The sequence below is a fragment of the Pseudophryne corroboree genome, chromosome 8 (genome assembly GCF_028390025.1).
Source record: "Pseudophryne corroboree isolate aPseCor3 chromosome 8, aPseCor3.hap2, whole genome shotgun sequence".
Taxonomy (NCBI): domain Eukaryota; kingdom Metazoa; phylum Chordata; class Amphibia; order Anura; family Myobatrachidae; genus Pseudophryne; species Pseudophryne corroboree.
In genome coordinates this window covers 81,744,957-81,771,570 of record NC_086451.1, presented here as the reverse complement: position 1 = coordinate 81,771,570, position 26,614 = coordinate 81,744,957, and the positions used below count along the sequence as shown (strand labels likewise).

Below are 26,614 nucleotides of genomic sequence, written 5' to 3'. Positions count from 1 at the left end.
CCTGAGGTTCCCCACCCCTGTCCTAGAGGATGCTGGGGTCCACATTAGTACCATGGGGATGTACCAAAGCTCCCAGAACAGGAGGGAGAGCGCGGAGGCTCCTGCAGAACCAATTGACCAAACTTAAGGTCCTCAGAGGACAAAGTATCGAACTTGGAGAACTTTGCGAACGTGTTCGACCCCGACCAAGTAGCTGCTCGGCAGAGTTGTAATGCCGAGACACCCCCCGGGCAACCGCCCAGGAAGAACCCACCTTACGAGTAGAGTGGGCCTTAACAGACGTAGGACACGGCAAGCCTGCCATAGAATACGCACGCTGGATAGTGAACCCGATCCAGCGAGAGATCATCTGCTTAGAAGCAGGACACCCAATTTTCTTGGGATCATACAGGACAAACAGAGTCCGATTTTCTGCGACGAGCAGTCCTCCTCACATAGATTTTTAGAGCCTTACAACATCTAAGGACTTTGATAAAATTGAGGAATCAGTCGCAACTGGCACCACAATAGGTTGGTTGATATGAAATGCCGACACAACCTTCGGAAGAAACTGCTGACGTGTCCGAAGCTCAGCTCTATCTTCATGGAAGATCAAGTATGGGCTTTTGCATGACAAAGCCCCCAACTCCGACACATGTCTAGCAGAAGCGAAGGCCAACAAAGTGACAGCCTTCCACGTGAGAAACTTGACCTCAACCTCCTGCAGAGGCTCAAACAAGTCCGACTGGAGGAACTGCAACACCACGTTAAGATCCCAGGGCGCCGTAGGCGGTACAAAGGGAGGTTGGATGTGCAGAACTCCCTTCAAAAAGGTCTGAACCTCAGGGAGGGCAGCCAACTGTTTCTGGAAGAAAATGGATAGGGCCGAAAGCTGGACCTTTATGGATCCTAACCTCAGGCCCATATCCACACCTGCTTGCAGGAAGAGGAGAATCCCAGTTGAAACTCCACCGTAGGAAACTTCTTGGACTCACACCAAGATACAGATCTTTTGCAAATACGATGGTAATGTTTAGACGTTACTCCTTTCCTAGCCTGTATCAGGGTAGGAATAACCTTGTTCGGAATGCCCTTCCGAGCTAGTATCTGGCGTTCAACCTCCATGCCGTCAAACGTAGCCGCGGTAAGTCTTGATAGGCGAACGGCCCTGCTGCAGCAGGTCCTCCCGAAGAGGAAGAGGCCTCGGCTCTTCTAGCAGTAGATCCAGAAGATCCACGTACCAAGCCCTTCTTGGCCAGTCCAGAGCAATGAGGATTGTGTGAACTCTTGTTCTCCTTATGAGTTTGGGAACCCTTGGAATGAGTGGAAGTGGAGGAAACACATACACCGACTGGAACACTCACAGAGTCACTAGGGCGTCCACCGCCACTGCTTGCAGGTCCCTCGACCTGGAACAGCCGAAGCTTCTTGTTGAGACGAGAGGCCATCATGTCAATTTGGGTTATGCCCCAGGATCTGTTACCTCCCTGAACACCTCCGAATGGAGACCCCACTCCCCTGGATGGAGATAGTGTCTGCTGAGGAAGTCCGCTTCCCAGTTGTCTACTCCTGGAATGAAGATTGCTGACAGCGCCAACACATGTTTTTCTGCTCAGAGGATGATTCTTATTACCTCTGACATTGCATCTCTGCTCTTCGTTTCGCATTGTCGGTTTATGTAAGCCACTGTCGTTACGTTATCCGAGTGTACTTGAACTGCTTGATTTCTCAGAAGATGGGCCTCTTGGAGAAGACCGTTGTATACAGCTCTTAGTTCCACAATGTTTATCGGCAGGCCGGCTTCCTGACTTGACCACCTTCCTTGGAAGGTTTCCCCTTGAGTGACTACGCCCCAGCCCCGGAGACTTGCATCCGTGGTTAGAAGGATCCAGTCCTGAATCCCGAACCTGCGGCCCTCCAGAAGGTGACGTAATTGCAGCCACCAGAGGAGTGAAATCCTGGCCTTTGGCGACAGACGTATTCTCTGGTGCATGTGTAGATGGGATCCCGACCACTTGTCCAGGAGATCCAGTTGGAAGGACCGAGTGCGTGAAACCTCCCATAATGCAGAGCCTTGTAAGAGGCTACCATCTTCCCCAGAAGGCAAATGCACTGATGAACCGACACCCGGGCTGGATTCAGGACATCCCGGACCATTGTTTGTATCACCAACGCTTTTTCCTCTGGAAGAAACACCCTCTGCACCTCCGTGTCAAGGATCATTCCCAGAAAGGACAACCTCCTGGTTGGTTCCAAATGTGATTTTGGGATATTCAGGATCCAACCATGTACCTTGAGAAGCTAGGTCGTGAGAGCTATTGACTGAAACATCTTCTCATTGGACGAAGGCTTTATCAGCAGATCGTCCAGATATAGAATTATGTTCACCCCCCGCCTGCGGAGGAGAACCATCATTTCCGCCATCAACTTGGTGAAAACCCTGGAACTGAAAATGACAGTCCAACAGAGTGAATCAGAGATAAGCTTGATGTGGCAGCCAAATCGGAATGTGGAGGTAGGCATCCTTGATATCTAGGGATACCAGGAATTCCCCCTGTTCCAGACCTGATATCACTGCCCTTAGAGACTCTATTTTGAACTTGAACTCCCCTCAGAAAGGGGTTTAGTGATTTTAAGTTCAGAATGGGCCTGACCGAACCATCCGGTTTTGGTACCACAAAAAGGTTCGAATAGTAACCAGTGTTCTGCATTTGAGGAGGGACTGGTACAATGACCTGTGCCTCCACCAACTTCTGGTTGGCTCCCTGTATGGTAGCCCTGTCTGCCGGCAAAGCTGGCAAGCCCGATATGAAGAACCGATGAGGAGGGAGAACTTGAAATTCCAGCCGGTACCCTTGGGACACAATATCTAGTACCCAGGGGTCCAGTCCGGAAGACACCCAGACGTGACTGAAATGCCTGAGTCTCGCCTCCACCAGCCTTACCTCCAGGCTGCGCTGTCCACCGTCATGCGGAGGACTTTCGCGCACCTGAAGCAGGCTTCTGTTCTTGGGAACCTGCCGCAGCAGGTTTCTTGGATTTTGGTCGGCCCCCTCTAAAGAAGGTGTTGGCCGGTTTGGTCTTTCTTGGTTTAGAAACCCAAAAGGACCGAGATGCCAGTGAAGAAAAAGGTTTCTTCGTAGCAGGAGCTGCTGAGGGAAGAAAAGGGGACTTACCAGCTGTAGCCATGGAGATCCACGCATCCAATGCTTCCCCAAAGAGAGCCTGACCTGTGTTGGGTAGGGACTCCACACCTCTCCTGGATTCTGCGTCGGCAGACCACTGACGCAGCAACAGTCCTCGACAAGCTGAGAAGGACATGGAAGAAATTCCTGCAGCCATTGAACCCAGGTCTTTCATAAATCCCCCCCCCCCCCCCCCCCCCTGGCTGACGGAGGGGACCTATTCCATTTTTGGGATAAGAACTATCTGGAGCCAACAACAATAAAGTTTATAGCGGCAGAACTGGTCTGTGGCTTGAAGTTCATGCATTCCAGAGGAATTATACACAGAGACCTAAAATTGAATAATGTTTTGCTGACCAAAGACGGACATGTAAAGATCACAGACTTTGGTCTTTCCCTATTGAATGCTTATGGAGAAACCAATGCCACAGTTCTTGGTGGGACACCTGCCTATATGGCTCCAGAAATTATAACTTGCCAGCCATACAATGCCACTGTAGACTGGCTCGCATTTGGTGTTATGATATATTTACTCACCCTACGAGAGTACCCTTTTCGGGGAGAGACTCCTGCAGAGATAATGAGGAAGATCCTTACACAAGAACCACCAAATTTGTGGCTTACTGATGATGTAACAGAGGACTTTATATCCAAACTCCTTTGCAAGAACCAGTCCCGCCGGCTGGGGGTAAAGGGCAATGTGCGAAAACACCACTTCTTCTCTTCAATTAACTGGAAGATGATAGAAACTGGAAAAGCAACATCCCCAGTAAAACCAGACAAGGACTCCATGTATACAGGTAAAAAAACAACAAATTCCTGCGCCCAACAGTGAAGCATTCAAAGAGCCAATTGCTGCCACGGACCAAAGCATTTTTGATAACATTCAATTTGTTTGCCCTAAATGGGGTGAAACATATCATAATGTGCCAATGGAAGCAGATCCTGTATCACCAGAGTATTACGACCTACTTGCTGCCTGCCTCGACCTCTACTACTAAATCTCCCGAGAGGCACAGCTCTGCCATCTGCTCCGGGCTACCTCCCTGGAGGCGCGCCACCTGCTACTTCTTCCTACCACCACCTGCTTGTCGCATCCTCGGCTGAGGATGCACTATGAGAGCTGGGGATTAGGGCTACTGGCGACACCCCAAGTAAAAAAAAAAAACGACATTAGGCAGCCACCTCATGGGTGTGTTGGAAGTGCTGCTAAGCTGATAATTACTTTTTCAAATGTTGACAGTTACATCCAACTCATTGATAACTTAAGTACTTGAAAATGTAAACCCAGGCAACGCCGGGTACTTCAGCTAGTAATAGATAAACTAACTGGTATCCTGCCCTGCACTGTATCAACACTAACGGAGGCCTTAAACACAAGTAGTGCCAACTGAAAGTAATGCCCCTTTCACATCGCCAAAATAACCTGGGTTTGTGATGTGAAAGCGTATACGTGTCTCACAGAGGTATGCATAGAATTGATAGGAGAAATATAGCACACAATGGGGTAAATGTATTACCCTCCGATATGGGGAAGAAGCAGTATCGGCGCACAGCCGCTTCTCCCCCATGTAAGACACAGATAGCAGGCCGATATGTGCAGGCAATGTATGAACAGTCAGCATCACTGACCGTTCCGACACCTGCAGTTGTCAATTTCTACTGCTGCAGGTGGCGATGCCCATAGACCACAGCAGGGACAGAGCTGTGGCCGGCTCCGGAGTGCACAGGAGATCTCGCGTGAGTAGCGAGTTTCCGCGCATGCGCACAGGGAGAGAACGCGTATCAGCACTGAGCTGACGCGCTGTGTGCTCAGGGGGACATCGCCGGAGGTGGGGAGCTTTTGCTCCCCCGCTACAACAGACAAGATGTTAATACATCTTGTTGATGTGCCTTACTGCTTCGATTCAGTAATGAGGCAAAGCAGGAAGTGTTATCGCAGCATGACTGTTACAGGTACTGCACACAGAAATAGAGGCGTATTCTATAGGATGTAACTTGTACTACATGCTGATAGAAATGTGCACAGTGCTGGTACTGCATGCTGGTATACATGAGCATACTGTTGGCTGTAACGGGTACTACACACTGGTATAAATGTGCACACTGTTGGCTTTAAGTGGCACTATGGTGGTCATTCAGAGTTGTTCGCTCGCTAGCAGTTTTTAGCAGCTGTGCAAACGCTAAGCCGCCTCCCACTGGGAGTGTATTTTAGCTTAGCAGAAGTGCGAATGAGAGGATCACAGAGCGGCGGCAAAAACATTTTGTGCAGTTTTAGAGTAGCCCAATACCTACTCAGCGCTTGCGATGACTTCAGACTGTTCAGTTCCTGTTTTGACGTCACAAACACGCCCTGCGTTCGCCCAGCCACGCCTGCATTTTTCCTGGCACACCTGCGTTTTTTCGAACACTCCCTGAAAACGGTCAGTTGACACCCAGAAACGCCCACTTCATGTCAATCACTCTGCGGCCAGCAGTGCGACTGAAAAGCTTTGCTAGAACTTGTGTGAAACTACATCATTCGTTGTAATAGTACAATGCACGTGCACATTGCGCCGCATACACATGCGCAGAACTGCCGTTTTTTTTGATCACTAGCTGCACAGCGAATGATTGCAGCTAGTGATCAACTCGGAATGACCACCTATATGCTGGTATAAATGTGCATACTGTCGGCTCTAACTGGTACCGCACGCTGGTATAAATGTGCACACTGCTGGCTGTAACTGGTACTACATGTTGGTATAAATATGCACAACGGGCCTAATTCAGAGTTGATCGCAGAAGCAAATTTGTTAGCAGTTGGACAAAACCATGTGCACTGCAGAGGGGGCAGATATAACATGTGCAGAGAGAGTTAGATTTGGGTGGGGTGTGTTCACACTGAAATCTGCACTGACATGCAGGGCGGACTAAACCTGTCTTGGGCGTCCCCCCGCATGTCTGAGTGCCTGATCGTAGCTGTGCTGAATTTAACACAGCTACGATCAACTCGTAATGACCCCCATGGTTTTGTCCAACTGCTAACAAATCTGCTGCTGCGCTCAACTCTGAATTACCCCCAATGTTGGCTATAACTGGTACTACACGCTGGTATGGTAGTACACTCTGCAGGTTGTAAATGGTACTTCAGACTAGTATGAATGTGTTCTCAGTAGGTTGAATCACAACACACAGGCAGGGAGCAATAGAAGGGTGAAGCCAAGGAGTCAGGAAACTAACGTGCACAATGTAGTGTGCACTGGGCTGAAGAACCAGGAATCGGGAACAGGCTGCTGATGCTGGAGCCAGGAACAGGTACAGTACAAGCTGTACTGGCAATAGGCAAGGGGGTTTAACTAGGGTGCTCTGAACAGTCATTGGTGGCTCAAGTCATATGGGAACTAACTCCTCTCCAAAGTCAGCTGATAGAACAAATATGGTGGCACCCATGCCATGCTGACTTCAGTAGAAATGCCACACACCGATACTAATTTGTTACATTACGTTTACCCTTAGAATTCTGAGCAGCAAAAAGAATCCTGCCAATGTACTGACAGTGTCGAGTGAGGTAACTGGGTCCCAGGACTTATTGTGTGGAGCACTTCAGTATGGAGAATATAGGCCGGATTCAGATTTGCACAGAAAAGCATATGCAGATGCGATTTTGCAGTCTACGAACATGCAAAAAAAAAAACGCAGGTGAAGCGGCCGCCCAGAAAAGAATAGAGATGCCCAACGGAGCCATTGCAAGGTCCTCAGCAACTGCGCACACAAACACAGCATCAGTAACACACCTGAATTTTGGGTGCCACTTCCCATTACCTCCCCCAAACAGTCCCTTCTCATCAATCACTTTGTGATTAAATCTTCACTGCGAGCGGCATTGCAAAGGTACATTGGCACGTGCGCAGTGCAATCACAGTGCATGCGCAGTCACCTAATAATTGCGTGAACATCGACACTGCATACAGATCAGGATCAGGTCCTGTGAACGCAGCCAGTTTGGATAAAGTATAGCAAATGACGTGTATAGAAGTTAGTATATTCATGCACAGGAGTACAGTAGTAGAACTTTACATTTCAGAATTAAGCAATAACGTTAATGCCATATTAGCGAATGGAAAAACTTAGTAGTGTGAACCAATGCAACATAACCCGCAAAATGTATCAGTTGGTGGTTACACACAGACAGATACCAGATTTCGGATCATTCTTAGACACAAAGCACAATTTGGGGCCACAAGTGGGAGTACCATGTGCATTTATTGATATCTTCGCATTTCCACTATTATTCGAAGTACATTTATTCAAGTTATATGCAATTCTATAGGATTTCTTACCAGATGTGGGTGCAGACCCAGCCCAGAAAATGAATCGGAGGAAAAAACGTCTTCCTGTAACTGCTTCACTTTTGTTCTACAAAAAAAGAAAAAGAAATTGGTCTTAATATCCCCTGCAAATAAATGAAAAACAAAGCGGCGGCAAACACGGCGGTAGAGTCCTTTTTTTTTTTTTTGCACATTACTGCAGGCAGAGTCCCCTTTTTATACACATTACAGCAGGCAGAGTCCCCCTTCGGCAGGAGAGTCCCCCTTTTATACACATTACGGCAGGAGAGTCCCCATTTTTTAAACATTAATCTGGCAGAGTCCCCGTTTTTACACATTACAGCTATGGCTTTGTAAATAACCTTTAAGATACTGTACAGCCAAATGGATGTATTTTTTCTCTTTTTATAAACGTTATTTACTAACCAGAAGGAGGAAAATGAGGTACACGGGCTTCTTGAAAAGGAATGGATGTCCTCCGCCTCCCACAAATAGAAGCTCCTCATGGCGCAGCAGCAGGGCAGGGCGCAAGGCAGTGTGGGAGACTCTGAGCAAGCTGGGAAAGACGTCTTGACATCATCACGTCTCTCCCGAGTTGCAGGTGGGGGCCAATACGCAGAGGTAGATAGTGTGTCCAGGGAGCTGGCAGCAGTGCTCCCAAGTTCCTTGAAGCAGCAGTGGCGGCGGGAGACAGGCAGCGACGGGAGTGAGTACACTACTACAGAGTCAGACTGGAGCGGCCGTGCGGATGGGGTGTGTGAGGGCAGATCTTGCGCCCTCAGTGCATTTGCACTTTGGGCAAGGCACCATTGGCACACACCTAGTTACAGCCCTGCCATCAGTTGTATTAGTTACAATACACACTGCATAATAAAACAGCAAAAATTAAGCAAACTGCAATGCAATTAGACAACATGAGCACTTTGTGTGTAACCAACATCTGAAGCACATGACCTGGTAACCTTAAAATTACAGTACATTACCACTTCTACATTATAAAATATGTTTCTAAGGGGCTGTCTCCCTCTTGTCCAGTGGTTACCAAACGGAGTCCTCAAGGCACCGCAACAGTGCAGGTTTTACGGAGAGCCATGCTTAGGCAGAGGTGACTTAACTAGTACCTCAGTCAGTTTGATTATACCATAGGTGCAAAAATAAGAATTTACTCACCGGTAATTCTATTTCTCGTAGTCCGTAGTGGATGCTGAGGACTCCGTAAGGACCATGGGGAATAGACGGCTCCGCAGGAGACTGGGCACATCTAAAGAAAGATTTAGGACTATCTGGTGTGCACTGGCTCCTCCCCCTATGACCCTCCTCCAAGCCTCAGTTAGGAACTGTGCCCGGAAGAGCTGACACAATAAGGAAGGATTTTTGAATCCCGGGTAAGACTCATACCAGCCACACCAATCACACCATATAACACGTGATAGGAACCCCGGTTAACAGTATGATAACAAATGGAGCCTCTGAAGAGATGGCTCACAACAAAACCCGATTTTTGCAACAATAACTATGTACAGGTATTGCAGACAATCCGCACTTGGGATGGGCGCCCAGCATCCACTACGGACTACGAGAAATAGAATTACCGGTGAGTAAATTCTTATTTTCTCCAACGTCTTAGTGGATGCTGGGGACTCCGTAAGGACCATGGGGATTATACCAAAGCTCCCAAACGGGCGGGAGAGTGCGGATGACTCTGCAGCACCGAATGAGAGAATTCCAGGTCCTCCTCAGCCAGGGTATCAAATTTGTAGAATTTTGCAAACGTGTTTGCCCCCGACCAAGTAGCTGCTCGGCAAAGTTGTAAAGCCGAGACCCCTCGGGCAGCCGCCCAAGAAGAGCCCACCTTCCGTGTGGAATGGGCTTTTACAGATTTAGGCTGCGGTAAGCCTACCGCAGAATGCGCAAGCTGAATAGTGCTACAAATCCAGCGCGCAATAGACTGATTAGAAGCAGGAGCACCCAGCTTGGTGGGTGCATACAGGATAAACAGCGAGTCAGTCTTTCTTACTCCAGCCGTCCTGGAAATATATATTTTTAGGGCCCTGACTACGTCCAGCAACTTGGAATCCTCCAAGTCCCTAGTAGCCGCAGGCACCACAATAGGTTGGTTCAAGTGAAAAGCTGAGACCACCTTTGGGAGAAACTGAGGACGAGTCCTCAATTCTGCCCTATCCATATGGAAAATCAGATAAGGGCTTTTACAAGACAAAGCCGCCAATTCTGAAACCCGCCTGGCCGACGCCAAGGCCAACAGCATGACCACTTTCCACGTGAGATATTTTAAATCCACAGTCTTAAGTGGTTCGAACCAATGTGATTTCAGGAATGCCAAAACCACATTGAGATCCCAAGGTGCCACTGGGGGCACAAAAGGAGGCTGAATATGCAGTACTCCTTTGACAAAAGTCTGAACTTCGGGCAGTGAAGCCAGTTCTTTTTGGAAGAAAATCGACAGAGCCGAAATCTGGACCTTTATGGACCCCAATTTGAGGCCCAACGTCACCCCTGCTTGCAGGAAGTGCAGGAATCGACCCAGTTGAAATTCCTCCGTCGGGGCCTTCATGGCCTCACACCAAGCAACATATTTTCGCCAAATGCGGTGATAATGTCTTGCGGTGACATCCTTCCTGGCTTTGATCAGGGTAGGGATGACTTCCTCCGGAATACCCTTTTCCTTCAGGATCCGGTGTTCAACCGCCATGCCGTCAAACGCAGCCGCGGTAAGTCTTGGAACAGACAGGGTCCCTGCTGCAGCAGGTCTTGTCTGAGCGGCAGAGGCCAAGGGTCCTCTGTAAGCATCTCTTGAAGTTCCGGGTACCAAGCTCTTCTTGGCCAATCCGGAACCACGAGTATGGTTTTCACTCCTCGCCTTCTTATTATTCTCAGTACCTTGGGTATGAGAGGTAGAGGAGGAAACATATAAACCGACTGGTACACCCATGGTGTCACTAGAGCGTCCACCGCTATCGCCTGAGGGTCTCTTGACCGGGCGCAATATCTTTTCAACTTCTTGTTGAGGCGGGACGCCATCATGTCTACCTGTAGTTTTTCCCACCGGTTGACCAGCATTTGGAAGACTTCTGGATGAAGTCCCCACTCTCCCGGGTGGAGGTCGTGCCTGCTGAGGAAGTCTGCTTCCCAGTTGTCCACTCCCGGAATGAACACTGCCGTCAGTGCTAACACATGATTCTCTGCCCATCTGAGAATCCTTGTGGCTTCTGCCATCGCCATCCTGCTTCTCGTGCCGCCCTGTCTGTTTACATGGGCGACCGCCGTGATGTTGTCTGACTGGATCAGTACCGGCTGGTTTTGAAGCAGGGGTCTTGCCTGGCTTAGGGCATTGTAAATGGCCCTTAGCTCCAGGATATTTATGTGAAGAGAAATCTCCTGATTTGACCACAGTCCTTGGAAATTTCTTCCCTTTGTGACTGCCCCCCAGCCCCGAAGGCTGGCATCCGTGGTCACCAGGACCCAGTACTGTATTCCGAATCTGCGGCCCTCTAGTAGATGAGCCCTCTGCAGCCACCACAGCAGCGACACCCTGGTTCTGGCCGATAGGGTTATCCGCTGTTGCATCTGGAGATGGGACCCGGACCATTTGTCCAATAGGTCCCACTGGAACGTCCTTGCGTGGAACCTTCCGAATGGAATTGCTTCGTACGAAGCTACCATTTTTCCCAGGACTCGTGTGCATTGATGTACCGACACTTTTCCTGGTTTTAGGATGTCTCTGACCAGAGATGACAATTCCTCGGCTTTTTCCAGTGGAAGAAACACTCTTTTCTGGTCTGTGTCCAGAATCCAGCCGTGCTGTTGTAGCACTTCCTGAGAAAGTGCCACCCCCACTATCAACTGTTCTTTGGACCTCGCCTTTATCAGGAGATCGTCCAAGTACGGGATAATTAAAACTCCCTTCTTGCGAAGGAGTATCATCATTTCGGCCATTACCTTGGTAAAGACCCTCGGTGCCGTGGATAACCCAAACGGCAGCGTCTGGAACTGATAGTGACAGTCCTGTACCAAAAATCTGAGGTACTCCTGGTGCGGAGGGTAAATGGGGACATGCAGGTACGCATCCTTGATGTCCAGGGATACCATGTAATCCCCCTCCTCCAGGCTCGCAATAACCGCCCTGAGCGATTCCATCTTGAACTTGAACCTTTTGATATAAGTGTTCAAGGCTTTTAAATTTAAGAAGGGTCTCACCGAACCGTCCGGTTTCGGTACCACAAACATTGTGGAGTAGTAACCCTTTCCTTGCTGAAGGAGGGGTACCTTGACGATCACTTTCTGTGAATACAGTTTTTGAATAGCCACCAACACTGCCTCCCTGGCAGAGGGAGTTGCCGGCAAGGCAGATTTTAGGAAACGGCGGGGGGGGAGACGTCTCGAATTCCAGCCTGTACCCCTGAGATACTACTTGAAGGACCCAGGGATCCACTTGTGAGAGAGCCCACTGTGTGCTGAAAAACCTGAGACGTGCCCCCACCGTTCCCGATTCCGCCTGAGCAGCCCCAGCGTCATGCTGTGGACTTACCGGACGCAGGGGAGGACTTCTGCTCCTGGGAACTAGCTGTGTGCTGCAGCTTTTTCCCCCTTCCTCTGCCCCTCGGCAGAAAGGATGAGCCTCTAGCTCATTTGCCTCCGCTTATTTTTCTGGGGCCGAAAGGACTGTACCTGATAATACGGTGCTTTCTTTTGCTGTGGGGTAGCCTGTGGCAAAAAGGTCGATTTCCCAGCAGTAGCTGTGGAAACGAGGTCTGAAAGACCTTCCCCAAAAAGTTCCACCCCTTTATAGGGTAAAACTTCCATGTGCCGCTTGGAGTCGGCATCACCTGACCATTGCCTAGTCCATAACCCCCGTCTGGCGGCAATGGACATAGCGCTTATTTTTTGCATCACGCATGTATAAGACCGCGTCTTTTATATGGTCAATCGTTAGCAAAATATTGTCCCTATCCATGGTATCAATGTTTTCCGACAGGGAGTCTGACCACGCAGCAGCAGCACTGCACATCCAAGCTGATGCAATAGCGGGTCTCAATATAATGCCAGTGTGTGTGTATATAGCTTTTAGGGTTCTATCAGCAGGTTCTTTTAGGGCGGCCGTATCCGGAGACGGTAGTGCCACCTTCTTTGATAAGCGTGTCAGTGCTTTATCTACCCTAGGGGGTGTTTCCCAGCGTGACCTATCCTCTGGCGGGAAAGGGTACGCAGCCATTAACCGTTTAGAAATGATCAATTTCTTATCTGGGGAAGTCCACGCTTCCTCACACACCTCATTTAATTCGTCAGATACAGGAAAAACTACTGGTAGTTTTTTCTCACCAAACATAATACCCTTTTTTGTGGTACCTGGGGTATCATCAGAAATGTGTAATACATTTTTTATAGCCTCAATCATATAACGGGTGGATCTATTGGAGGGTACACTCGTCTCATCATCGTCGACAATGGAGTCGGTATCAGTGTCGACATCTGTATCTGTCCTCTGAGGTAGCGGGCGTTTTATAGCCCCTGATAACACTTGAGACGCTTGGACAGGCACAAGCTGAGTAGCCGGCTGTCCTATGTCGTCAAACCTTTTATGTAAGGAGCTGACACTGTCACGTAATTCCTTCCATAAGTCCATCCACACTGGTGTCGACCCCGCAGGGGGTGACATCACATTCACAGGCATTTGCTCCGCCTCCACATCATTATCCTCATCATACATGTCGACACAGCAGTACCGACACACAGCAGACACACAGGGAATGCTCTTACAGAGGACAGGACCCCACAAAGCCCTTTGGGGAGACAGAGGGAGAGTATGCCAGCACACACCAGGGCGCTATATAACACAGGGATATCACTATACAGAGTGTTTTCCCCTATAGCTGCCTATAATATATATATACTGCGCCTAAATTGTGCCCCCCCTCTCTTTTTTACCCTTTCTGTAGTGCAGGACTGCAGGGGAGAGCCAGGGAGCTTCCTTCCAGCGAAGCTGTGAGGGAATAATGGCGCCAGTGTGCTGAGGGAGTTGGCTCCGGCCCTTTTTCGGCGGGCTTTCTCCCGCTATTTTATCGTTTCTGGCAGGGGTTAATATACACCTATATAGCCTCTGGGGCTATATATGGTGTTAGTTTTGCCAGCCAAGGTGTTATTATTGCTGCTCAGGGCGCCCCCCCCCCCAGCGCCCTGCACCCATCAGTGACCGCAGTGTGTGGTGTGCATGAGGAGCAATGGCGCACAGCTGCAGTGCTGTGCGCTACCTTGGAGAAGACAGAAGTCTTCAGCCGCCGATTTTCCGGACCACCTTCTTGTTTCTGGCTCTGTAAGGGGGACGGCGGCGCGGCTCCGGGAACGGACGACGAGGTCGGGTCCTGTGTTCGATCCCTCTGGAGCTAATGGTGTCCAGTAGCCTAAGAAGCCCAAGCTACCACCACTTAGGTAGGTTCGCTTCTTCTCCCCTTAGTCCCTCGTTGCAGTGAGCCTGTTGCCAGCAGGTCTCACTGAAAATAAAAAACCTAAACTATACTTTCTTCTAGGAGCTCAGGAGAGCCCCTAGTGTGCATCCAGCTCAGCCGGGCACAGAAATCTAACTGATGCTTGGAGGAGGGTCATAGGGGGAGGAGCCAGTGCACACCAGATAGTCCTAAATCTTTCTTTAGATGTGCCCAGTCTCCTGCGGATGCCGTCTATTCCCCATGATCCTTACGGAGTCCCCAGCATCCACTAGGATGTCAGAGAAAGCAGGGATATCCCTAAAACCTGCACTGTTGGGGTGCCTGGAGGGTTGTGTTTGGGAACAACTGCTGTATTTAGATCCATTGCAGTTCTTATTCCAGATGATGCTCTGTTTCTCTCACAAGACTTGGTTGAAAACCTGGGTTGGTGTGCAAGAGGGTGGATCACTGACAAGTTTCCCAACACCCTCTCTCATACCATTTAAAGATGATGCTCTTTATGAGCTTACCAGTTTCACCATAGTAACATATTTCCGCTAGCGTAGCCCCTCCACATACACATATTCCCACCAGGAACAAACCATTCATCCTACCTGATTTGTTGGGCCAAAAGTCATTACAACAGTGTAGGTACTAACCTCTCAATGTCAGGAACCTCAGGGTTATTTTTGAAGAGGGAGGATGTTTTCACAGACGCCCGTCCCTTTGTGTGGTTTTCTTTCTGACCAGACGCCTTCTTAGGTGAGGAATCAGTTTTCAGTTTTTTGACAGATAGCTTGTTGGTTTCTTTCTGCTGGACTTTTGGGGAAGAAGGAAGCGATTGGCGCTTTGGCGAGGGTTCCTCAATGACATCCTGGAATTTTCTTTTTATGGCTTTAGACTTCCAATTGTTAGAGATAAATAGAAAATTATTATTATATATATTTTTACTTGTTTTATATATTGGATCTTTAACTTCTAAAAACAAGAGGGGTTGGGTGGTTGGGGGCTTGACTGTACATCCTAGCTCTAAAAATAATAAGAGATGCTATCATGGATACCCGAAGTGCCCACTTAGCGCACATTTTTTTCTCGCTCCTCAGGAGGCTGTGAGAAGAAACATCACCCCCCCCCCCACGGTTAAAGGCCATCTAAACGGAGCAACAATTGAATTGCTCCGTTTTGCGCCCTTTAGTGGTAGCCGCGGGGACACAAGTCTCACCATAGTAGTACCTTTTATGTTTAGAATTAGTGTTGCAGTCCAGCCCCCATATATTCTATATTGTGTACATACGTGTACACTTTAAGGCGGAGACTCCTTCAGACTGGACTAGAACCCTTACCACCTGCCCTTCAGTGTTTTTAATTAGTATAGGGTCCTTGCATACGCAGTGTCGAAGTCAGAAAATATTGCAATACACACACCACATGCAAACACCACACAGATGGCATCCATGCATGTACTCAGTCTGCCGTGCGTGCGCATACTCGCAAATTGCGTACAATCGCCTCCCACGGGAGTGCGCGTACGGGCATGGTATGAGCAATTACAGAAAGATTCTTACTTGCAATGGAAATGATTAGACACATGCCACAGTACCCAGCCTGTATCGAGTCACTGTTAACACACACACTAATCTAACCAAACATGCACATCCTTCCAACACAGTGTCTTGTTCACTCCAATGTTTGAACAGACCCCCTGGTCTGTGAAGAAAGACAAACACAAACCGAACAAGTCATCGTTTGGTGGGAGCCAGAACAATGGGAGACAAATATCCCAATAGATACACATAAGCCTGCGTTTTCAAATTATTAACTACAGGCAGCCTGCAGTCTAGAAAACCTTTGATATAATAGCAGGGAAACACACACACACACACACATATATATATATATATATATATATATATATATATATATATATATATATATATATATATATATTATATATATATATATATATATATATATATATATATATATATATGTGTGTATCTTGAGAATGGTTGGTCACTTCATGTGTAGGATCATGTTGCCTGGAGATAACATAACAAAGTAACCTAATGAACATGGAAATATCTGTCACACATTACATATTTCCCAAACTTAGTACACACATTACACATAGTCTCCCCTTTCCCCTCATGCAACTTTTACTTATTTACAAGGCACAACAAGGGAATTATACACCTTTACAGTATGCGAGGGGACAGTAACTGATCAGAGCATCATGCATGGTATCTACGTGTTCAGATAATTATGAGTAATAATCCGGTGTTGGTTTGGAGAAGATCGCATGTCGTTGCGAATAGTTATTCGCAAAGGCAGATTAAAAAGGTATATTTGTGTTTATTATGTACTTGGTATGCGGTGGGAATCCAGAGCTGACCAGCTGTACACACCCCTGGATCAAGGCATCGCCCATCTCTTCAAACCGACCAATAACCTCTCCTGTACTGTAAACGACTATCCCTCCAACCAATCAGTGGAGAGCATACAACCCCATTGTATTGTATTTTGGGCAAGGGTATATAAACCTTGCACCTGGGCCGGTCACTCTCTCTCTCTCTGCTTTTTAAAGACTCATAGGTCGTCTCGCCAGACGACTGGGGACCGGATCCGGGTGGCGCAAGCGACAAAGAGTACGTATCATTGGGTGTGACTCTCTCTCTGTGATTGAATTGTAAGGTGTTGTACCATTTGTATTGTAACTTATTGTAATCCCCTTTTTCAAATATATTATTACTTGCTGCTGCTTTGGACCACAACTTACAATCAAATACTGGTGTCGCATTCAGTTTCTGTTGAGCGTTTGTATAGTGTAATTGCCACACCTAGAGCTGCCTCGTGCTCTCAGCGTGTCGGTCTGTGTGTATGCACTGAGTGTAAGCTGCACGGCTATTCCGGTGTGTGTACGCAAAGTGCGTTCACAGTACAGGACTGTGTACGCTAACTGGGGACAGAGTACGAAGGTAAAGGATTTATTACAGCGGCCGCAGCGGCTTCAGTTACAGTGTGCAATAGGGGTTAGTGGCTGCTTTCCAAAAAGTCTATAGAACTTCTCAGTTGGGGGCTCATCCGGGACTACATATTGGAATAGGCACTATGAATGTTAAGTCCTGGATAAATGTATAGGTCAGTATTAGGAATGGGTTCGGGACCCCTGGGTGGGTGTGGCCAGCCTGCTTCAGGACATCATTATTGTAACACTTAATCTAATACTTTTTATTACTTAAACTGCTTTTCACTAAAGCAACACATTTTTACCCTCAAATTACTACTTCTCATCTAAGTAACACTTTTCGTACTGTGCTGCTACTTCTTATTAATGTACCACTTAAACTGCTACATCTCACTAGTATGATGTCTTGGGCCAGTTGGGTTATGCTGGCCTGGGGTGGTCCCATGCTCGGGACTTGAACTTTAGGAATGTTAGGGACCCAACTGATGAGCTCACCTGGCCGTTGTAGGCGGGCCCATATTTTTGGGCCAAACATTATGCCAAGGACCTCAATTTTACTCTATGTTAAGTTGCAGAGTTTATTACAGTTGCTCTGATTGCAAGAATTTTTAGTGTTTAAAGTGTGCACCTGCATTTTCTCTTTTTTCTGTGTGGCACTTATAAAAACAAGAATGATTATTTTTTTCATGTGTTCAGCAATGCAATATTTACTGTCCACCAAGCAGAGAATTTCGGTGCAGTAAAATGCGCAGAGGAGAAGACAGTGCTATGTTTAGTGATATATACAGTAAGGACTCATTTACAAGCTACATTGATTTCCTGGCGGTGGTATTGTTTCCTCCCACAGTACCTTTTACACTGCTGCAAAAACAAAAATAAGAATTTACTTACCGATAATTCTATTTCTCGGAGTCCGTAGTGGATGCTGGGGTTCCTGAAAGGACCATGGGGAATAGCGGCTCCGCAGGAGACAGGGCACAAAAAGTAAAGCTTTAGGATCAGGTGGTGTGCACTGGCTCCTCCCCCTATGACCCTCCTCCAAGCCTCAGTTAGGTACTGTGCCCGGACGAGCGTACACAATAAGGAAGGATTTATGAATCCCGGGTAAGACTCATACCAGCCACACCAATCACACTGTACAACCTGTGATCTGAACCCAGTTAACAGTATGATAACAGCGGAGCCTCTGAAAAGATGGCTCACAACAATAATAACCCGATTTTTGTAACTATGTACAAGTAATGCAGATAATCCGCACTTGGGATGGGCGCCCAGCATCCACTACGGACTCCGAGAAATAGAATTATCGGTAAGTAAATTCTTATTTTCTCTATCGTCCTAGTGGATGCTGGGGTTCCTGAAAGGACCATGGGGATTATACCAAAGCTCCCAAACGGGCGGGAGAGTGCGGATGACTCTGCAGCACCGAATGAGAGAACTCCAGGTCCTCCTTAGCCAGGGTATCAAATTTGTAGGATTTTACAAACGTGTTTGCCCCTGATTAAATAGCCGCTCGGCAAAGTTGTAAAGCCGAGACCCCTCGGGCAGCCGCCCAAGATGAGCCCACCTTCCTTGTGGAATGGGCATTTACATATTTTGGCTGTGGCAGGCCTGCCACAGAATGTGCAAGCTGAATTGTATTACACATCCAACTAGCAAAAGTCTGCTTAAAAGCAAGAGCACCCAGTTTGTTGGGTGCATACAGGATAACAGCAAGTCAGTTCTCCTGACTTCAGCCGTCCTGGAACCTATATTTTCAGGGCCCTGACCACATCTAGCAACTTGGAGTCCTCCAAGTCCCTAGTAGGCGCAAGACACCACAATAAGCTGGTTCAGGTGAAACACTGACACCACCTTAGGGAGAGAACTGGGGACGAGTCCGCAGCTCTGCCCTGTCCGAATGGACAAACAGATATGGGCTTTTTTGAGAAAAAAACCACCAATATTGACACTCGCCTGGTCCAGGCCAGGTCCAAGAGCATGTTCACTTTTCATGTGAGATGCTTCAAATCCACAGATTTGACTGGTTTTAAACCAATGTGTTTTGAGGAATCCCAGAACTACGTTGAGATCCCACAGTGCCACTGGAGGCACAAAAGGGGGTTGTATATGCAATACTCCCTTGACAAACTTCTGGACTTCAGGAACTGAAGCCAATTCTTTCTGGAAGAAAAATCGACAGGGCCGAAATTTGAACCTTAATGGACCCCAATTTGAGGCCCATAGACACTCCTGTTTGCAAGAAATGCAGGAATCGACCGAGTTGAGATTTCTTCGTGGGGCCTTCCTGGCCTCACACCACGCAACATATTTTCGCCACATGTGGTGATAATGTTGTGCGGTCACCTCCTTTCTGGCTTTGACCAGGGTAGGAATGACCTCTTCCTGAATGCCTTTTCCCTTAGGATCCGGCGTTCCACCGCCATGCCGTCAAACGCAGCTGCGGTAAGTCTTGGAACAGACAAGGTACTTGCTGAAACAAGTCCCTTCTTAGCGGCAGAGGCCATAAGTCCTCTGTGAGCATCTCTTGAAGTTCCGGGTACCAAGTCCTTCTTGGCCAATCCGGAGCCATGAGTATAGTTCTTACTCCTCTACGTCTTATAATTCTCAGTACCTTAGGTATGAAAAGCAGAGGATGGAACACATACACCGACTGGTACACCCACGGTGTTACCAGAAACGTCCACAGCTATTGCCTGAGGGTCTCTTAACCTGGCGCAATACCTGTCCCGTTTTTTGTTCAGACGGGACGCCATCATGTCCACCTTTGGTAATTTCCAACGGTTTACAATTATGTGGAAAACTTCCCCATGAAGTTCCCACTCTGCCGGGTGGAGGTCGTGCCTACTGAGGAAGTCTGCTTCCCAGTTTCCATTCCCGGAATGAAAAACTGCTGACAGTGCTATCACATGATTTTCCGCCCAGCGAAAAGTCCTTGCAGTTTTTGCCACTGCCCTCCTGCTTCTTGTGCCGCCCTGTCTATTTACGTGGGCGACTGCCGTGATGTTCTATCCCACTGGATCAATACCGGCTGACCTTGAAGCAGAGGTCTTGCTAAGCTTAGAGCATTATAAATTTACCCTTAGCTATATTTATGTGGAGAAAAATCTCCAGACTTGATCACACTCCCTGGAAATTTTTTCCTTGTGTGACTGCTCCCCAGCCTCTCGGGCTGGCCTCCGTGGTCACCAACATCCAAAAGTGAATGCCGAATCTGCGGCCCCCTAGAAGATGAGCACTCTGTAACCACCACAGGAGAGACACCCTTGTCCTTGGATATAGGGTTATCCGCTGATGCATCTGAAGATGCGATCCGGACCATTTGTCCAGCAGATCCCACTGAAAAGTTCTTGCATGAAATCTGCCGACTGGAATTGCTTCGAAGGAAGTCACCATTTTTTTTACCATGGCCCTTGTGCAATGATGCACTGATTTTAGGAGGTTCCTGACTAGCTCGGATAACTCCCTGGCTTTCTCTTCCGGGAGAAACACCTTTTTCTGGACTGTGTCCAGAATCATCCCTAAGCACAGGAGACTTGTTGTCGGGATCAGCTGCGATTTTGGAATCTTTAGAATCCACCCCTGCTGTTGTAACAGTATCCGAGATAGTGCTACTCCGACCTCCAACTGTTCCCTGGACTTTGCCCTTATCAGGAGATCGTCCAAGTAAGGGATAATTAAGACGCCTTTTCTTCGAAGAAGAACCATCATTTCGGCCATTACCTTGGTAAAGACCCGGGGTGCCGTAGACAATCCAAACGGCAGCGTCTGAAACTGATAGTGACAGTTTTATACCACGAACCTGAGGTACCCTTAGTGATAAGGGCAAATTTGGGACATGGAGGTAAGCATCCCTGATGTCTCGGGACACCAGATAGTCCCCTTCTTCCCGGTTCGTTATCACTGCTCTGAGTGACTCCATCTTGATTTGAACCTTTGTAAGTGTTCAAAAAATTTTTTAGAATAAGTCTCACCTAGCCTTCTGGCTTCAGTACCACAATATAGTGTGGAATAATACCCCTTTTCTTGTTGTAGGAGGGGTAATTTTAATTATCACCTGCTGGGAATACAGCTCGTGAATTTTTTCCCATACTGCCTCCTTGTCGGAGGGAGACCTTGGTAAAGCAGCCTTCAGGAGCCTGCGCAGGGGAAACGTCTCGACATTCCAAACTGTACCCCTGGAATACTACTTGTAGGATCCAGGGGTCCTATACGGTCTCAGCGTCATGCTGAGAGCTTGTCAGAAGCGGTGGAACGCTTCTGTTCCTGGGAATGGGCTGCCTGCTGCAGTCTTCTTCCCTTTCCTCTATCCCTGGGCAGATATGACTCTTATAGGGACGAAAGGACTGAAGCTGAAAAGACGGTGTCTTTTTCTGCAGAGATGTGACTTAGGGTAAAAACGGTGGATTTTCCAGCAGTTGCCGTGGCCACCAGGTCCGATGGACCGACCCCAAATAACTCCTCTTCCTTTATACGGCAATACACCTTTGTGCCGTTTGGAATCTGCATCACCTGACCACTGTCGTGTCCATAAACATCTTCTGGCAGATATGGACATCGCACTTACTCTTGATGCCAGAGTGCAAATATCCCTCTGTGCATCTCGCATATATAGAAATACATCCTTTAAATGCTCTATAGTCAATAAAATACTGTCCCTGTCAAGGGTATCAATATTTTTAGTCAGGGAATCCGACCAAGCCACCCCAGCTCTGCACATCCAGGCTGAGGCGATCGCTGGTCGCAGTATAACACCAGTATGTGTGTATATACTTTTTATGATATTTTTCCAGCCTCCTGTCAGCTGGCTCCTTGAGGACGGCCCTATCTATAGACGGTACCGCCACTTGTTCTGATAAGCGTGTGAGCGCCTTATCCACCCTAAGGGGTGTTTCCCAACGCGCCCTAACTTCTGGCGGGAAAGGGTATACCGCCCATATTTTCTATCGGGGGGAACCCACGCATCCTCACACACTTCATTTAATTTTTCTGATTCAGGAAAAACTACGGTAGTTTTTTCACATCCCACATAATACCCTCTTTTGTGGTACTTGTAGTATCAGAAATATGTAACACCTCCTTCATTGCCCTTAACGTGTGGCCCTAATAAGGAATACGTTTGTTTATTCACCGTCGACACTGGATTCAGTGTCCCTGTCTGTGTCTGTGTCGACCGACTAAAGTAAACGGGCGTTTTAAAACCCCTGACGGTGTTTTTGAGACGTCTGGACCGGTACTAATTGTTTGTCGGCCGTCTCATGTCGTCAACCGACCTTGGCTCGTGTTGACATTATCACGTAATTCCCTAAATAAGCCATCCATTCTGGTGTCGACTCCCTAGAGAGTGACATCACCATTACAGGCAATTGCTCCGCCTCCTCACCAACATCGTCCTCATACATGTCGACACACACGTACCGACACACAGCACACACACAGGGAATGCTCTGATAGAGGACAGGACCCACTAGCCCTTTGGAGAGACAGAGGGAGAGTTTGCCAGCACACACCAAAAACGCTATAATTATATAGGGACAACCTTATATAAGTGTTTTCCCTTATAGCATCTTTTTTATAGATTTCTAACGCCAAATTAGTGCCCCCCCTCTCTGTTTTAACCCTGTTTCTGTAGTGCAGTGCAGGGGAGAGCCTGGGAGCCTTCCCTCCAGCCTTTCTGTGAGGGAAAATGGCGCTGTGTGCTGAGGAGATAGGCCCCGCCCCTTTTTCGGCGGCCTCGTCTCCCGCTCTTAACGGATTCTGGCAGGGGTTAAATATCTCCATATAGCCCCCGGAGGCTATATGTGAGGTATTTTTAGCCAAAAAAGGTTTTCATTTGCCTCCCAGGGCGCCCCCCTCCCAGCGCCCTGCACCCTCAGTGACTGCCGTGTGAAGTGTGCTGAGAGGAAAATGGCGCACAGCTGCAGTGCTGTGCGCTACCTTAAGAAGACTGAGGAGTCTTCTGCCGCCGATTCTGGACCTCTTCTCGTTTCAGCATCTGCAAGGGGGCCGGCGGCGAGGCTCCGGTGACCATCCAGGCTGTACCTGTGATCGTCCCTCTGGAGCTAATGTCCAGTAGCCAAGAAGCCAATCCATCCTGCACGCAGGTGAGTTCACTTCTTCTCCCCTAAGTCCCTCGTTGCAGTGATCCTGTTGCCAGCAGGACTCACTGTAAAATAAAAAACCTAAGCTAAACTTTTCTAAGCAGCTCTTTAGGAGAGCCACCTAGATTGCACCCTTCTCGGCCGGGCACAAAAATCTAACTGAGGCTTGGAGGAGGGTCATAGGGGGAGGAGCCAGTGCACACCACCTGATCCTAAAGCTTTACTTTTTGTGCCCTGTCTCCTGCGGAGCCGCTATTCCCCATGGTCCTTTCAGGAACCCCAGCATCCACTAGGACGATAGAGAAAATATGATTTTAGTACCTAACTGTAAATCCTTTTCTCCTAGTCCGTAGAGGATGCTGGGGACTCCAAAAGGACCATGGGGTATAGACGGGATCCGCAGGAGCTTGGGCACACTATAAAGACAAACTGGGTGTGAACTGGCTCCTCCCTCTATGCCCCTCCTCCAGACCTCAGTTATAGGAACTGTGCCCAGGAGAGACTGACATTTCTAGGAAAGGATTTTTGTTTAAACTAAAGGCTACAAAATACCAGCCCACACCACAAACATACAGTACAACCGGAGTAACAGTAAACCAGATAACAGTTTGAATTAACAACAGCAACAAGCTGAAAACAATAAATACACAACCCGTGTATAAACTAACAACCAGCAAGAATACACTGCAAGTAACAGTCCGCACTGGGATGGGCGCCCAGCATCCTCTATGAACTAGGAGAAAAGGATTTACCGGTAGGTACTAAGATCCTATTTTCTCTTACGTCCTAGAGGATGCTGGGGACTCCAAAAGGACCAGGGGGTCTATACCAAAGCTCCAACACGGGCGGGAGAGTGCGGACGACTCTGCAGCACCGATTGAGCAAACATGAGGTCCTCCTCAGCTAGGGTATCAAACTTGTAAAACTTAGCAAAGGTGTTTGAACCCGACCACGTAGCTGCTCTGCAAAGCTGAAGTGCCGAGACCCCTCGGGCAGCCGCCCAAGATGAGCCCACTTTCCTGGTAGAGTGGGCCTTTACCGACTTCGGCACCGGTAGGCCAGCCGAAGAATGAGCTTGCTGAATCGTACTACAAATCCAGCGTGCAATAGTCTGTTTCGAAGTAGGATGACCAATCTTGTTGGAAGCATACAGGACAAACAGCGCCTCTGTCTTCCTGGCAACAGCCGTTCTAGCGACGCAGATTTTTAAAGCTCTCACAACATCCAGAGAGTTTGTAACTGCCACAGCATCCGTAACCACGGGTACTACAATAGGTTGGTTAATGTGAAACGAAGAAACCACCTTCGGCAGAAACTGTTGACGAGTCCTTCATTCCGCTCTATCCGAATGGAAAATCAAGTACGAACTCTTATGAGATAAGGCCGCCAACTCTGACACTCGCCTGGCAGACGCCAGAGCCAACAGCATGACTACCTTCCACGTGAGAAACTTTAACTGAAACCTTATGCAAAAGGTTCAAACCAGGAAGACATAAGAAACTGCAAGACCACCTCAAGATCCCATGGTGCCACAGGGGGCACAAATGGAGGATGGATATGCATCACTCCTTTCACAAAAGTCTGAACCTCTGGGAGGACAGCCAATTCCTTTTGAAAGAAAATAGATAAAGCCGAAATCTGCACTTTGATGGAGCCTAATTTCAGGCCTGCATCGACGCCTGCCTGCAAAAAATGGAGAAACCGACCCAAGTGTAACTCCTCCACAGGAGCTGCTTTGGTTTCACACCACGAAACATACTTTCTCCAAATACGGTGATAATGTTTCGCCGTAACCTCCTTCCTAGCCTTAAGGAGAGTGGGAATGACCTCCCCGGGAATACCTTTTCGAGCTAAGATTTGGTGCTCAACTTCCATGCCGTCAAACGCAGCCGCGGTAAGTCCGGAAACACACATGGTCCCTGCAATAACAGGTCCTCTCTTAGAGGAAGCGGCCAAGGATCTTCCACAAGTAATTCCTGAAGATCCGGATACCAGGCCCTTCTTGGCAAATCTGGAACGACGAGAATCGCCTGAACTCTTGCCCGTCGAATGATTCCCAGTACCTTTGGAATGAGAGGAACTGGAGAGAACACATACACCGACTGGAACACCCACGAAGTCACCAGGGTGTCCACTGCACTGGCTTGGGGGTCCCTTGACCTGGAACAATACCTCGGAAGCTTCTTGTTGAGGCGAGACGCCATCATGTCGATCAGCGGAATTCCCCAGCGCTTCGTCACTTCTGCAAATACCTCTTGGTGAAGAGCCCACTCTCCCGGATGGAGATCGTGTCTGCTGAGGAAATCTGCTTCCCAGTTGTCCACTCCCGGAAGGAAGACTGCTGACAGGGCGCTCACGTGTTGTTCCGCCCAGCGAAGGATTCTTGTGGCCTTCGCCATAGCCGCCCTGCTCCTTGTTCCGCCTTGACGGTTTATATGCGCCACTGCTGTGATGTTGTCCGACTGTACCAGGACAGGTCGACCCTGAAGAAGGCTTCTTGCTTGTAGCAGGCCGCTGTAAATGGCTCTTAACTCAGGAAAAAATTTATGTGGAGACAAGCTTCCTGGAGCAACCATTTCCCCTGGAAATTTCTTCCTTGGGTGACTGCGCCCCAGCCTCGGAAACTTGCATCTGTTGTCAGTAGTACCCAGTCCTGGATACCGAACCGGCGCCCTCCTAGGAGGCAAGAACTCTGTAGCCACCACAGGAGAGAAATCCTGGCCCTGGGAGATAGGCTTATCTTCCGGTGCATGTGCAGGTGAGACCCGGACCCTTTGCTCAGCAGGTCCCACTGAAACACCCGGGCATGAAACCTGCCAAATGGAATGGCTTCGTACGCGCAACCATTTTCCCCAGAACCCGAGTACAGTGATGAATCAACACACTTGTCGGCCTCAGAAGTTCCCTGACCATCGTCTGCAGTTCCAGAGCTTTTCTTCCGGCAGAAACACTCTCGGTAACTCCGTGTCCAGAATCATGCCCAGAAAAGGCAGCAGAGCGGTCGGAATCAACTGAGATTTTGGCAAATTTAGCACCCAACCGTGTTGTCGCAGAACCGACAGTGACAAATTCACATTTCTCAGCAACCGTTTCTTGGACCTCGCCTTTATCAGGAGATCGTCCAAGTACGGGATAATTGTAACCCCTTGCTTGCGAAGAAGAACCATCATTTCTGCCATGACCTTGGTGAAAATCCTCGGGGCCGTGGAAAGCCCAAACGGCAACGTCTGAAATTGGTAATGAGAATCCTGTATCGCAAACCTCAGGAAGGCTTGATGCGGAGGATATATTGGGACGTGTAAGTAGGCATCCTTTAGGTCGACTGACGACATAAAATCCCCCCCTTCTAGGCTGTAAATCACAGCTCGAAGAGATTCCATCTTGAACTTGAAAACTTTCAAGTATGGATTGAGGGATTTTAGGTTCAGAATCGGTCTGACCGAACCGTCCGGTTTCGGTACAACAAAGAGGCTCGAGTAGAACCCCTCCCCCCGTTGGGACGGGGGAACAGGAACAATGACCCTCTGTTGACACAACTTTTGTATTGCTGCCATCACCACCTCCCTGTCCGGAAGAGACACTGGTAAGGCCGAAATGAAAAACCGGTGAGGGGGCACCTTCTGAAACTCCAGCT

At 48.4% G+C, this 26,614-nt stretch overlaps 1 protein-coding gene across 1 annotated transcript in view; it reads right to left on the bottom strand.

Moving 5' to 3' along the window:
• Positions 1–26,614, bottom strand: part of DDX31 (DEAD-box helicase 31) — a 283,897-nt gene that overhangs the window by 237,546 nt on the left and 19,737 nt on the right. Inside the window, exons 2-3 of the mRNA XM_063936762.1 lie at positions 14,574–14,815; positions 7,487–7,562 (exon numbers count right to left, since the gene is read on the bottom strand). Coding sequence (XP_063792832.1) covers positions 7,487–7,562; positions 14,574–14,815 — 318 coding nt within the window. The remainder of the gene's footprint in view (positions 1–7,486; positions 7,563–14,573; positions 14,816–26,614) is intronic.